Below are 14,618 nucleotides of genomic sequence, written 5' to 3'. Positions count from 1 at the left end.
GGAAAAAAAAAATAGATGGGTAGGCATGAGCTCAGAGTCAAGAGCAGACCTTGATATTAAATAAACAGGATTTCATGAAAAACTCAGAACCTTGTCCTTCTTTTTCTTATTTCACTGTGGCCCAGTGGAAACTCTTTCATAGACAGATGCTGTGCAAGGACCAACCTTGGGGAACTTCCCAGGATAAATACCCTGTTTAGAGGGAATAGGGCTTTCAAGAAACCAAGCTTGCTGCTGGGTGGAGCCCTGGGCTAGGACACAGAAGCCTGGGTTCAAGTCCATCCTCACACCTGTGGCCGAAGGTTCCCCCTCAGTGCCCCAGCCCTGGGAGGCTGCAGCCTCATATGAGCTGTGTGGCCTTGGACAAGTCATTTCACCTCTCTGGGCCTCGATGCCTCACCTGCCAAGGGAGGATGGTGAGCTAATTAGTACTGGCCTGTGGTAAGGGTCCAGTAAATAGCAGCTGTGACTTTTACATGCAGTAACTTCTTCCTGAGCCTTTCTTTTGAGTGTAAACTTTTTCTTTTATAGATCACAAGGACCACATGGATGGATCATTTCTAGACTTAAAGACCCTCGGGATGGAAAAAAATGTTCGGAAAATATTCGATGTAAAACCTGACTTGCCAACTTTTTCAAGAGTAGAGATCGGAACGGTAACCAAAGAAACTTTGTCTCTGCATTGACTGACACGTGGGGAGGGTGGGCATGAGGACAGACACTAGCCATATGCCCTGGCACCACTGTATACATCATTGGTTCGAAGCCAGGTCGTCCCTGATGGGCTGGCACCTGTATGGACTGGTCGGTGCCTGGCCGTAATAGTGATCCAATGTTTGAATAGAAAGGCGGCTTCCCATCATGTACAGCATGATATAGCATTGCACTGATGCTGGCCAGGTCAATCTCTGGGCCCTCCTTTTCACTTCACATGTTATATTCTGCAGAAAATATCCAACAAGCTGATGTACAACATTATGTCATGAGCTTGCCTAACATTTGCTTTTTGCTATAAACTGAAAAACATGAACACATAAAGGGCAGCAGAAGGGAGCCATGATGATTAAGAAGACACAAGTTCTAGAATCAGAGACCTGTGTCCTAATCCCAGCTCTGCAAGCTCTGTGACCTTGGGCAGCCTCCTAACCTTTCTGGGACTTCAATTTCCCAGCTGTAAAATGATGATGGAAAAATTAAAGGAGATCATTATGTAAAGTGCTTATCCCAGTGCTTAGCTCATAGCGAGCACTTTAATAGATGATAGTTATTATTGTCAAACAGTATTTAAAGAGTATTATCCAAGAAAACCTTCCTTTCTTAGGGAGCATAGTTTGTGTTTTCCAGGATTTTCAGAAGTAATTTGATTGTTAGGTTGAAGGTGCCGTGTATCCTAAATGGATGTTTGATCAGGTGTTTGACTGACACATGACAATGGACATCTCAGGCCAGCGTGGCTTGCTGCGGCAGCTGGTCTAAACCAGCTTTTGGAAAACATAATAAAGCCATCCTATCTGTACCAGCATTTTCTCCTACAATTTTTCTAGACATTTGCTCACACGTCTAGAGATATGAGTCTTCAGAAACGTGTTGGTCTTCCTGATAAAACCGAACCTTCCTTCTCTGAGGTTGGGAGTAGAGAGACCATCTCCAGGTGGGGAGCTCAGCTGGATCTCACGTCCTGATGGTCCTGCTTCCAAGATTGACCTTCCCCTTGGCAACAAGCCCTCATCCCACCACTGACACCACAGAGCAGGAAACCTCCCAACTCTCAATCCTCCAAGGTTGGCAGTAATTAAAGGAAAGAGCAGGAGGAAGAATAGCTGACATCTGTGAACTGCTTACTGTGTGCCAGGCGTTGAGCTCAGCCGGCTCCATGCCTTATGTCATTTAACCATCGTAGCAGCCTTGTGTCATAGTTACTATTATTGTCCCCATTTAACAGATAAGAAAAATTAAGGCTTCAGGAGGTCAAGTACCTCACCCAAGGTCACAGAATAATGATTGAAGACACACCAGGGGTGTGTCCCTGGTGGTCTGTCTGCGAGCCTGCAGAGACCGGGTGGGGACTGTGTGCTTGGATCCTGTAGCCCAGGCTCTTCCTTAGTGACCCTCCCCTCAGGAAAAGAGGGGGCGTCTGGAGAGGTACAGAGGATGCAGCTCAGGGTAGCTGAAGACACTGAGCAGCATCTCAGGTTCTTTTTGCAGCAGATCTGCCCGGTTTATTGTCATCTTCAGATACCCTCTTTTATTCTCATCTCCATAGATACATAGACAAATATGTCCACTCTTATCTATCACAGTCACTTTGGGGGCCATTATAGTTTTTTAGTTGTTTTGTTTTTAATCTCAGAGGTTTTCAGGGTAGTGCCAACAAATGCTAGGGCTAAGAGGTGCTCATGGCAAGCATTAAAAGCCAATTTATTTTTTAAGGAGGCTTATTATGGTTATTTGTAGTCGTTCAGATCGGGTAACCTATTCAGACTGGTGGCCATTCCATGCAGTCATTTGGGCTTCCAGCAGCCAGCTGGCTGGTTGGGGTCTTAGGGAGATGCAGCTGCAAACACTATCTGCATTGTCTCTGGAAAGGGTCTGAAGGGATGCCCACCCACCAGGTTCCAGAGCTAGGAGAAGGTCGGGCCAAATTTTGTGAGGGTATGGTTTCTGCTGCACAGAAATGAGATTCCTTTAATAAAAAGGAGGGAGGCTATTTTCCACTTAACCTTCATTCGTTCATTCAACAAACATGACCACTATGCACCACTCGGTGCCAGGTGCCATGCTGGGCACAAGGAGGGAGATAGTGAGCAAAAGCCACATGGTCCCCATATTTCTGGAGCTTGTCTTCTCAACATCAGCGGTACTGATTTTTTGAGCCAGGTAACTCTTTGTTTGGGAGACTGCCCTATGCATCGTGGGGTGTTTAGCAGCATCCTTGTCCTCTACCCACTAGACGCCAGCAGCAATTATGACACCCACAAATGTGTCCAGGCATTGCTAAATGTCCTGGAGGGGGTAGGGTGGACAGAGTCACCCCCTGTTGAGAACCACTGGCCTAAAGGGAAGACAGACGAGACGGTGGCCAAAGAACGGCACAAGTGATGCATCATTTCAAAGGCAGTTGTGCTCTGAAGGGGTAGGGACACAGTCATAAAGAAAGCAGTTCACAGAGTCAGAGTGGATTTAAAACCAACTCTCTTGGCATGGACATATATACACACACACGCTACCAAAGGTAAAATAGATAGCTAGTGGGAAGCAGCTGCATCGCACAGGGAGAGCAGGTTGGTGCTGTGTGTCTACCTAGAGGGGTGGGATAGGGAGAGTGGGAGGGAGACGCAAGAGGCAGGGGATATGGGGATATATGGATACGTATAGCTGATTCACTTTTTGATACAGCAGACACTAACACACCATTGTAAAGCAATTATACTCCAATAAAGATGTTAAAAAAATTAACTCTCTCAAATTATTCTTTAGTAACTTTCCAGTTCTTCCATTATTCTTTGGGTTATTATTCTGGATGTAGAAAATCATAACGGAATGCCAAGAGAGTTTTTCTTCTTTTTTTTATTTCAGCCTCAAAATGGCCTTTGCAGCCCAGGGTCCATCATGGTCTCTGAGAAGTTAAGGAAAATGGATGTGGCTGACGCTTTAGATCTTAGTGAAAAGCTGGTAGGTATACCCAGCATCAGTCCCCTCCTGTCCAAACGTGCGTGCCCTGCAGATAGTTTAAACATCAACTCCACATACATGTTTAGTTGTTACAGTAGCTCCACGAGACCCATCTCCTATCCCAGCATGGGCTAGAAACTGCAGAGCCCAATTCCTTGGAAGACTGGGTAGTAAGAATGAATGTTTATGTCTGTTGTCATTCCCCCTCCCCACTTCCCCCCAATTCTCAAAAAGGCATAGTGTAAATGGATGCGGGGGAAAATGAAAGTCGTACTAAAAGCCCCAAATGCACTCATTTGCAAAGCATGTGTTTCTTCTCTGCAACTGCAGAAAATGAATGAAACAGAATTAGACGTTTGCCTCCTCAAAGTGGCCACCAGCGGTCTTGGGCCAGGCCTCTTACCTGCGAAATGCTTTCTCGTAGTACATGGACATGGGCAAAACCCTCGGGACTTTGATGAACATCAAAGGTATGTCAGGTCACGTGTCCATGAAAGACCCCTCCCCAAAAGAGAGAGAGAGAGTCTACCAGCTTCGACAAATAGACCTGTACCTGGTGTTTGATAAGATCACCCTACTCAAGAACCAGCTGCAGAGAAAAGAAGAGCTTTTGAGACGATACGAGAAGGACATTGAACAGCTCAAGTATGGCCCATGTCTCCGGCAAAAGGCCAAGGCCTCCATTCTCCCGGCTAAACCTCGGTGCAGCTGCAGACCCATAGGGACCAGGACAAGAGGACAGAGGCCTGGGTGTGGAGGGGGGAGGCGGGATGGTGACTCAGGGCCTGATGGACCCAAGTCTCTGGGCAAGAAAGCAGCAGTTAAAGTACCCTACTGTTAAGGAATAAGGTGCACCTTTTATAAATGTGTCTGGTGTTTCACCATGTGTGTGCTTTTCGTAATTCCATCCTATTTTCAGTGGTATCCGTTCCCCCACCCTCTCTGGGAAATTGGGAGGGGCTGGTAGCATAACCGTTGCCCCCTTCGTGCTGCACGTCCACAGCCAATGGGCTATTTATTCTGCCCTCTAGTCCCCACATCTTCAGCCGTCCCCCCACTTGTAAGGAAACCGCGAAGCCAGGCATATATGGAAGTGTTCTGAGGATCTCCCAGGTCGGGAGCATTGGTGGTGAGTGAGAAAGATGAGGAGAAAAGAGACTTTGTCTCTCCTGTGTGCTCAGGCACAGCAAAGTGTCGGTTCAGATGTACCAGTCACAGGTGGCAAAGCTGAAGGACGACATCTCCAAAGAGGCCGAAGAAAAGGCGCTGCTGAAGGAGGCCCTGGCGCACATGGAAGAGAGGCTGCACCAGGAGAAGAGGGTCACCAGGGCGATCAGGCAGCAGAAGGTGAGAGGTCCCTGCTCAGAGCAGAGCCTCTGAGGCTGCCCCTCAGCTCCCTTTAGAAACAGCCAACTGAGGTCCCAGTGGGATCCAGGCAGCAAAGAATGCATTCACTCATTGCAAAGGAAGGTGGCAGAATAGCTTTAGCATTAGGCAGACTTAGGTTTAGACTCTTGTTCTGCCATTTACTGTGTGACTTCAGGCAGCTTTTATTTTTTTACCATCTTTATTGGAGTATAATTGCTTTACAGTGTTGTGTTCATTTCTGCTGTATAACAAAGTGAATCAGCTATATGCATACGTATATACTCAGATCCCTCCCTCTTGTGTCTCCCTCCCACCCTCCTTATCCCACCCATCTAGGTGGTCACAAGGCACTGAGCTGATCTCCCTGTGCTATGCAGCTGCTTCCCACTAGCTATCTATTTTATGTTTCGTAGTGTATATATGTCCATGCCACTCTCTCACTTCGTCCCAGCTTACCCTTCCCCCACCCCATGTCCTGAAGTCCATTCTCTACATCTGTGTCTTTATTCCTGGCTGCCCCTAGGTTCATCTGAACATTCTTTTTTTTTTTTTTTTTTAGATTCCATATATATGTGTTAGATTAACCTCTCTGAGACTCATAGTCTAGCTTGCCTCTATTTTTTTTAACTTTCTTTTTTTTAATTTAATTTTTATTTTATATTGGAGTATAGTTGATTTACAGAGTTGTGTTAGTTTCACGTGTACAGCAAAGTGATTCAGTTATACATATACATATATCTATTCTTTTTCAGATTCTTTTCCCATATAAGTTATTACAGAGTATTGAGTAGAGTTCCCTGTGCTATACAGTAGGGCCTTGTTGATTACATGTTTTATATATAATAGTGTGTATATGTTAAACCCAAAATCCTAATTTATCCCTCCCCACCACATTTCCACTTTGGTAACCATAAGTTTGTTTCCAAAGTCTGTGAGTCTGTTTCTGTTTTGTAAATAAGCTTATTTGTATCATTTTTTTTTAGATTCCACATATAAGTGATATCATATGATATTTGTCTTTGTCTGACCTACTTCACATAGTATGATAGTCTCTAGGTCCATCCATGTTGCTGCAAATGGCATTACTTCACTCTTTTTTATGGCTGAGTAGTATTCCACTGTATATTTGTACCACATCTTCTTTATCCACTCCTCCATCGACATTTAGGCTGCTTCCATGTCCTGGCTGTTGTGAACAGTGCTTTCTGAGACTCATAGTCTAGCTCGTCTGTATTTTTTAACTTTTGATAATTCGTGTATTTTATCTTGTTTTTTCTATCCAGATAACTATTTTTTCTACCAGTTTTATTGCGACATAATTGACACACAGCACTGTACTGAGCTTAAGGGTGTCCAGCATCATGATCTGACTTCCCTGCCTCCTGAAATGATGACCACAATCAGTTGAGTGAACAGCCCGAGTGTTTTTAAAGGCGGCGCTTCTGATTTTCATTGTTCTGCCAGGTGCCAGGGATACACCGAGGAATAAGCTCTCTGAGAATAAAGATTTGGGTTTGCTCTTCTGAGTAGCCAGAATAGTACTCCAGTCTTTCTGACTTGGGGCTGTGTATTTGTACACACATGCTTGTGTGTATCTGTGTACATGTGAGTATGTGCTGTGTGTTTGCATGTGTGTGTATTTGCATGTGTGTGTTTGTTGCCTGCATGAGCTCTAAGGAGGCCAAGGTCATAGAAGGGTGCCCTTCTCCTCAACCAGGAGGTGATGGTCAGATAGTTCCTTGCAGAAGCCTGCCCTCCATCCTGCGAACCTTCCAGGCAACAGGTTTCCAGACAGCAGGCTCTCTGACTTAGAGCCCCAGAAATGAAAAGTGGCTGTCCTGCTCTGAGGGAGCCTGGATGTGGTGTTTCCAGTGCTCACTGCTGTGAATTAAACATCACAGGCCTTAGTCTGCATATGTCATGGGGCTGCCTCAGGCAGAGGACAGTTTCCTTTCACACCAAGCAATGCCAGGGAGAGCTGGGCCAGTGACAGAGTTGTGACTTTCCCTTTGATGTGCCCTCTGGAGAGCTCACCCCTCCCCGAAATGCCCCCCCCGCCCACAGGGCTTGGCAGACTAGGCCCCAAAGCAGAGACACCAGACCACAGAATGGGACAGAGAAGGGCCCAAAAAAAGCCATTGTCATGTACTGAAAACCTGAGGATTTACATAATCAGGCTTCACATGCATTATTCATGGGCTGCCTCATTCATACACAATGCAAGGGACGTGCCAGCCTGTTTGTCAGGAAGAAAACAATAATACATTTTAAAGTTTTGCTGGATCCTAAAGGGCACTTGTATACATCTGTCTTGGCATCCATTCCTTCCAGGGAGTATATCTTCGTTGTCTTTAAGCAGAAATGAACAGAAAGCAGAATTCCTCTTTTCTAAGTTTTACACTTAGTATTTTCACAAGGAGCCTTAGTTCTTTAGCCTCCTGTATAAAACTTTGAAACTCTTCACCCGTTCACAGAGGTGGCAAGGTTGAAGCACTGAGATGAAATTACACATCTTAAGCTTCAGAATTGCCCCCCCCAAAAAAAATGGAGTTTGTAGTTTTAATGTTTGATCATCTCTTCACCAAGCAGACCTTTCAAGAATCAAAAGTCCTATTTCCACACTAATATCTTTGGCTGTGAAAATGAGACTTGGTATAAGATGCTGGGCCTTCACAGCGAACTGGGCCTGTGGCTCTGTCCATGTGGCAGAGGGACGGGAAACGCGGCCCAGGCCGTGCTCACTCGAATCCACATCCCACATCCCTTGAGAAGCCGGCAGTGTCTCTCAGAGTTCAGAGGCCAGATTTGGAGTCAAACAAATAGGGGTCAATCCCCACCGCTGCCCCGAATGACCCTGAGTAAGTGGCTTGACCTCTGTATCGCAGGTTCCTCAACAAAAGCAACCAAAACTCTTAGCAAGGGGCCTACTGCGTGGGGCAGTGGGAGGGTTAAATGGCAAAATGCCTACAGTGCCTGGCATATCACAAGCCCTGTTTCTAAGGGGGAAGAATAGGCAGCTCATGCATGGGTGGGGATTCCTCTATTTTTTTCAGGGAGCTTCCTGCCAGCTGACGCCTTCCCCGGTCCTCCCAAAGCCGCCAGCTCTTATGGGACGCGCTCTTCTCTTTGGTGAATACGACTAGGGCCACGGCCAAGAAAGGACCCAGATACCTTTTGTGAAAGGGCTAAGGCTGGGATTTTCAAGAGGAAATTTTTAAATGCACAGAAGTTGCCACTTGGGAAGCACGCAAGCCCTTTCTTAGGGCTTGAAGTATAAGAAAGGCTGAAGGGCACCAGCTGCTTCTGGCAGGAGAAGCCGCTCAGCTCTCCTGCCAATCAAATCTCCAACCAATCAAGTCCTGGCTAGGGGGCGTGACCACCGCTTTGCCTTGTGGTCTCAGCCAGGAAAACCCCCTAACCTTTCCTCTGCTTAATTAGCTCAGATCCCTCTTCTTTAAGATGAGAATAAAAATGGCACCTAGCTCGTAGCCTTCCCAATGGGAGCTTGTATACAAAAGCCTTAGCACATAGGACCACAAAGCATTCACCCTCTCCTACCATCGTCATTATCCTCACTATTCTCTTTAACTCACTATCTTCCAAGATTTCCTTGGGCCCAGGTATTCTCAAGATTCTGGCTTCCTCCGTGCCACTTGTGTGTTTTGTTTGTTTGTTTGTTTGTTTTGGCGGTACGCAGGGCTCTCACTGTTGTGGCCTCTCCCGTTGCGGAGCACAGGCTCCGGACGCGCAGGCTCAGCGGCCATGGCTCACGGGCCCAGCCGCTCTGTGGCATGTGGCATCCTCCTGGACCGGGACACGAACCCTGTGTCGGCAGGCGGACTCTCAACCTCTGCGCCACCAGGGAAGCCCCACAATTGGTAGATGTTGTGTAGGAGGAGCGTGGGATGGGAGGGGCTTGGGGTGGTGCTCTTCCGCCCACAGTGATGAAGTAGAACCATGTGGCCAGGCCTATGCAGCATACGGATAGAAGAAGGATAAAGAAAAAGACCCTCCCGCACCCCCTTCATCACATCCCAGTGTGTTCAGTAAAGTTCAGGAAAAGCAGGTGCACAGGGGCCAGGCTCTGCCCTTCAGTGCCCAGTTGCCCACTGACGGAACTTAATCCAGGAAGGAATTTTGCAGCAATGTTCAAACTGGGGTTCCCTGGAGCCTTTGGGTGCCATGGAAAGGTGTGACTCTCAAAGCACACACACCTTTCTCCCGCCAGAGAAGCTCTCCATTATCTTATACCCCAAGTTCCTCATGGGATTTTGCTTGGATAAACGGTTCTGCAAAAAAAAAGGCGGGGGATGGGGTGGGAGAGAAGAAGGCTGTTGGTTTAAAACTAACCCCTGCTTTATAATATCTGGGAATTTGGATAGTGATTGTCTCAACGGAGTTTGTGATAAATACTGAGTGGCCGCAGGCTCGAGGCCTTCTCCACGGAAAATGCGTGGAGGGCAATTGTCAGTTCAATACGGGCCCATCAGCCTTCACGGACAGTCCTCTGAGGGTAGAGTTAGCATCCTTCTGGGAGAATGGAAGAGTCTTGTAAGCACCTATGCCCTGTCCCAAAAGACAGCCTTATTTCCTCCCTGAGTTTTGTGACTACCTGGTAGGGTTGCCAGATTGAGGGGAAAACAAACAAACAAAAAACACGATGCCCAGTTAAATTTTAATTTCAGATAAACAACAAAAGCTATTCAGTATAAATGTCCTAAATATTACACGGGGCATATTCACACTCACAAATTTGTTGGCTTCATTCTGGAATTCAGATTTAACTGGGCATCCTGTATTTTATCTGGCAACCCCTCCAACATTTACTGAGCACCAACTAGACACCAAGCAGGGAGGTTCTGAAGCGGGTGTCGCAAGATGGCAGCCCACAGATATATTCCATTTGTCTCTTGGGATTTTTTTTTTTAAGTTACATTTCAAAATAGGGCAGTTTCCTGGAATATTCTGGATTTCCAGCTTCTCTGGGAAACTTGGAAGATCTGGCGACCCTAGGCCCACAGACCCACAAGCCACCATCACAAGCCTCCATCTTCCAGGCCCCTTAGAAAGGCGCTGGGCTCGTGTGTTTGCTGCTGTCCACCACCACCCCAGCTCACTTCACCCACTTCTTTTACTTTCCTGGCCGCTGTAGGAATCAGGTTGGTGACCCCAGTGGATGCTCAGGGCTCTAGGAGAACGTCTCCTTCCTGACACCACTGCACATTCACCTGCGGAGTGTCAGTCTGCAAGGGAGAGCCCAGTTCCCTCTCACTTTTGTGTCTCCAGTGCCTAGGGGGTGCTCTTTCTTTGATGAGCTGCCCCTGAGGTGCAGGGTCTTGAGCAGATCAGGGTCAGCAATAGTCATCAAACCCCAGGGGAGCGGCAAGCTCCAGGTTTTCAGTGATGCTGGCTTCCCAACAGGCCCCTGTAGTCCCTGCCAGGGAGGTTAGCCACTGGGGCTTTCAACATTTCCACTGGGTGGAAAGCCACTGGACATCTACAGCCTCTTCCACTGATCTAGGAGGCTCTGCTTCCAGCTAAAGCAGATCTGTCCTCCAAGAAGAATACAGTATCCTTCGTAGCCTTCTTGGTTGACCACCTCCTTCTCTGCTGGAATCTGGAACAGAGATTCCCTAAAAGGTGCAGCAGGACAGTGTAGCGTTACCCCAAAGCCACACCCGCTTCTGCAGACCTCTATCCTCACCTCCTCACCTAGGAAGGCTCAACATTCCATCCAAATGGGTAGCATCTGAAAGTTGAGAAAAATCCATTTTTCTCTGATGCAAAAGGCAAAGAAGAACATAAGCTAAATTTTGTCAATATTCTTTCTGTGTTAAAGAGACGAATGTTTGGAGAGCTGATGAAGAACTCAAAGATGCAGAACTCACATTTCCAGGTGAGCCAGAAGAGAGAAGAGAGAAAACCCTAGAACGTCAGCAGGAAGCCCAGTGGACAGTTATCCCACATCTATTATGTACTGAGCATTTGGCATGTGCCGGGCACAGAGCCAAACACTCGACGTGCAGTATCTGTTGTAAGCTTCACAACAACCCTATGGGGTGGGTGTTGTTATTATACCCAATTTACAGATGAGGTGTCTGAGGCTCAGAGACTTTCTTTGTCCAGAGCCACACAGCTCAGTAGGAGAGCTGGGAATCAGTGCAGATCTGACACCCAGGTGAGTGCTAGCTTTTCCTCCTTTAGGTTATAAACCTCCAGGTAATATACCTGATACATTTCCAGTGGCATTTCTCTTAAATTTCAAGGAAGCATCCTCTAGAATTCTCTTCAAAGTTGAGAATTAAGACTATGAAATCTTGAACATGTTGAAACATTGCCATTGACAAATCAGCCCTGTAACTGGAATTAAGCCAGTCCACGTTCCCACTTTGCAGACAGTAGAGGCGAGCTCTCAGGAAGCTAGAAAGCCAAACACATTTTGGTTGAATATGAGAGAGGAGACATTCAAGTTTGATAAAAGGCCACAGTCATGCTGAGGCAACCAAATTATCATGGGAAGAAACGAAGATATTCTAGGTGAGGGATATATTTGGAAAATAGAAGCTTCTCAACCAGCATCCTTGTGCTAAGACCAGAAGGTGGTTACTCCCCAGAGCAGGATGTTAAGAGGATAGAGAGCATCCTGAGGGCCCCACTTGATCTGAGACGTTTGCCACCCTGCAAAGTGGAAACGACTGGAAGTTTGTTACTTATTCACTCACATATATGACTGAGCTGGGAGGAGGCAGAAACTGCCCTACATCTAGGTTTTGTCTGAGGACCACCTGCGGATATGAAATGGCAGAGGAGATATTGGGATGGGCCCCAGATGTTGTGGGAACATTGTGCTTCTCTGAGATGTGAGACACCCTGGAACTTCACGCTGCCTCTGGCTTTAACAGAAGCGGGGCAGATGGTGCTTCGGCTAAGAGCAAAGAGCCAGCTTCCCATTCTCCCTGCCCTCCAGCCTGAGCTTAGAAGTTTGGTGGCTAGGATCTCCTCAGTACAGAAAGGTTTCCTCCAGGTTCCTTGCCAAGTGTAACTTGGGCGACTCCTTCCCCAAGAGTGGGCCTTGGGCTTCCTGGTGGCGCATTGGTTGAGAGTCTGCCTGCCGATGCAGGGGACACGGGTTCATGCCCCGGTCTGGGAAGATCCCACATGCCGCGGAGCGGCTGGGCCTGTGAGCCATGGCCGCTGAGCCTGCGCGTCCGGAGCCTGTGCTCCGCAACGGGAGAGGCCACAACACTGAGAGGTCCGCGTACCGCCAAAAAAAAAAGGGGGGTGGAGGGGGCTTTTTTAAGGATATAGGGGTGAGTGCCTCATAAAAACTGGGAGCTGAAAGAGAGCCTGGCCTCGAAATAGAACTGGTAAGCCATCAGATCTCAGGCATCATCTCTTTTACACACACACAAGCATGCGCACATGCACACATAGGCCGTATCTCCTCTCTGTGTCTCTGTATGGCTCCCCTGATCTCTGCTCTCTCCAGTCATGTGACAGGAAGGAATGACCTCATGGTCCCCCAGTTCAAAGGACCAGCCCAGGAAGCAAGTAGCATCTTAGAACCCATAACCCAAATCCTGGGAGTGACCATCTTAAAAGCCCAGCCCGTGCCAAGTGCCCAGTCAGCTATGACCAGGGACAGAGTCACCCACATGGCTGCCTGGATCCAGGAGTAGTGCTCAGAAAAGGGTTAGACAGACCCCCTAGAGTATGCTGCATTTTACCCTCCTAAGACATCAGAGACATAAGGCATTCAGTTCAGTAACAGCTTTTCGAGAGAAAGTCCATCCCAATGAAATTGCCTATCATCAGAAACTCCTGGTTCAAAAAAAGATGCAAATGTCAGAAGAAAACGTTATCTGTGTATCTGGAAGAGTGTACACCAAAATGTGAATAAGGTTACCTGTGGGTAGTGTGATAATGGTGGATCATTTTACCTTCGTTTTGCTCACGTCTATGTGTGTATATAAATACTTTTTACAACAAAGATTTTATTTTCAGTAAAAAAAAATGCCATTTGAGAAATATTTGGGGATCTCCCTACAATTATCGAGTTTGGGCATTTGTTGCTCTTGCTTGTTATAGGTTGGAGCCAGAAAAGGCACCCCAAAGATGGACCAAGGAAGGGAGATGCTGAAGAGAGAAATGTCCAGCAAATCCAGCCAGAGCCTTCTGTTTTCTAAACCTGGTGGAAGGAACTAGAAACGTCGTCCCACTGGGCCTCGCGTGATCCTCCGTGAGTCAGTGTAACTCTTCTGCGTCAAACTACTAAGATGCTTTTTTAGGACATTAAAGGTTGCTACCCTAGTGTGTTGCTTCCTAGACTGGTATTTTGCACAATACTGTATTTTGGAGTGTGTGAGGAGAGGGGTTCTTTTCACAGATATTATGAATGTAAACATACGCAGGCATATGAAGAATAAGTTTGAAATTCAGACTCCTAGGCCTGGTAGATGCAATTATGTGTTTGGGAAGTGACAAACCCAAATGTCACACCTCCAAAGAGCTCTGAGAAGCCCGCAGTTGAGAAAACCCAGGGCGTGTACTGGGGCCACAGGACAGAATGGTAACCTCAGGGCTGTTGGGGCCATGGTATAGTGCATTTATATCTGAATTGATTCTAATAAATGTGAACAGCAACCAGTTTTATCGCTTCCATAACAGTGAGTCATGTTTATATGGCGCTCTGCGGTGTTCAAAACACTTCTCGTCTAATCCTCTCTCAAGCCCTGGGAGGTAAATAGCATTATGTTCCCCATTTTACAAATGAGGAAGCTGAGGCCCAGAGAGGTTAAATGGCCCGTCTAAAGTCACACAGCTAGTAAATTCAAGAATTGGGTCTGGAACCCAGGTTTCTAACTCCATCTCACGCTGCCCATTCTGCCGCACCAAGACAGCCCAGTAGGTCAAGTCCCAGGCCATCAAGACAGACCAAGTACCCAGTCATCAAAGAACACACACTGCCCAGGTGGACACACCCCTTTCCCGTGGTGTTTGAAGAGACCCTCATTTTTGCCTTCTCTCCAGCCATCTGTTCTCTCCCTGCCTTTCTTGTATGGCCAGAGGCCACCAAAAAAAAAAAAAAAAAAAAACAGGAGGAAGAGCCAGAAGCCATGAATATCATTTATTTTTTATTTTTAAAAAGGCACAATAAAAGTATTTTGATATTTTAAAACCAAATGCATTCTTTATACTGATTAAAACTAGAAGGAAATGGGAAAAATGATTTGCATGATCTTCCTCTAAAGGTGCTTCTTACACAGTGAGAAGGGTGAGCATCACCTGACCTTAAAAATAATCTTGAAAATCCCAGCAGTTTTCCATAAAGAACATATTACTTATACTGTACCATATAGCCAAAATCCAAAACAGCAATCTCCAGCACCAGAAAAGATCACTTGGTCAGGCAGTAGTTAAGTAGCTGGCTCATGTTTGGAAGCCAAATTGTGTGGGAAAAAAACTACTTTGGTTGAATACAAATATTTGAATTTGCATAAGTTAAATGTAATGCCTATGTGACTCCACTGTATTTGAGGTCTTTCAAAGGACGTGTTAATCTTTACCGTATCAACATT

General features: G+C 46.6%; 1 protein-coding gene across 1 annotated transcript in view; it reads left to right on the top strand.

Moving 5' to 3' along the window:
* LOC308610113 (forkhead-associated domain-containing protein 1-like) overlaps positions 1 to 13,246 on the top strand; it is a 129,042-nt gene extending 115,796 nt beyond the window's left edge. Inside the window, exons 13-17 of the mRNA XM_081259365.1 lie at positions 532 to 656; positions 3,577 to 3,672; positions 4,097 to 4,317; positions 4,854 to 5,019; positions 13,129 to 13,246. Coding sequence (XP_081115491.1) covers positions 532 to 656; positions 3,577 to 3,672; positions 4,097 to 4,317; positions 4,854 to 5,019; positions 13,129 to 13,245 — 725 coding nt within the window. The 3' untranslated portion in view covers position 13,246. The remainder of the gene's footprint in view (positions 1 to 531; positions 657 to 3,576; positions 3,673 to 4,096; positions 4,318 to 4,853; positions 5,020 to 13,128) is intronic.
* The last annotated feature ends 1,372 nt before the right edge of the window (positions 13,247 to 14,618 follow it).

Source organism: Mesoplodon bidens, assembly GCF_964165515.1.
Source record: "Mesoplodon bidens genome assembly, contig: HAP1_SCAFFOLD_378, whole genome shotgun sequence".
Lineage (NCBI taxonomy): Eukaryota > Metazoa > Chordata > Mammalia > Artiodactyla > Ziphiidae > Mesoplodon > Mesoplodon bidens.
Note: the sequence above shows the minus strand (reverse complement) of the source record. Positions and strands in the feature narration are given on the sequence as shown.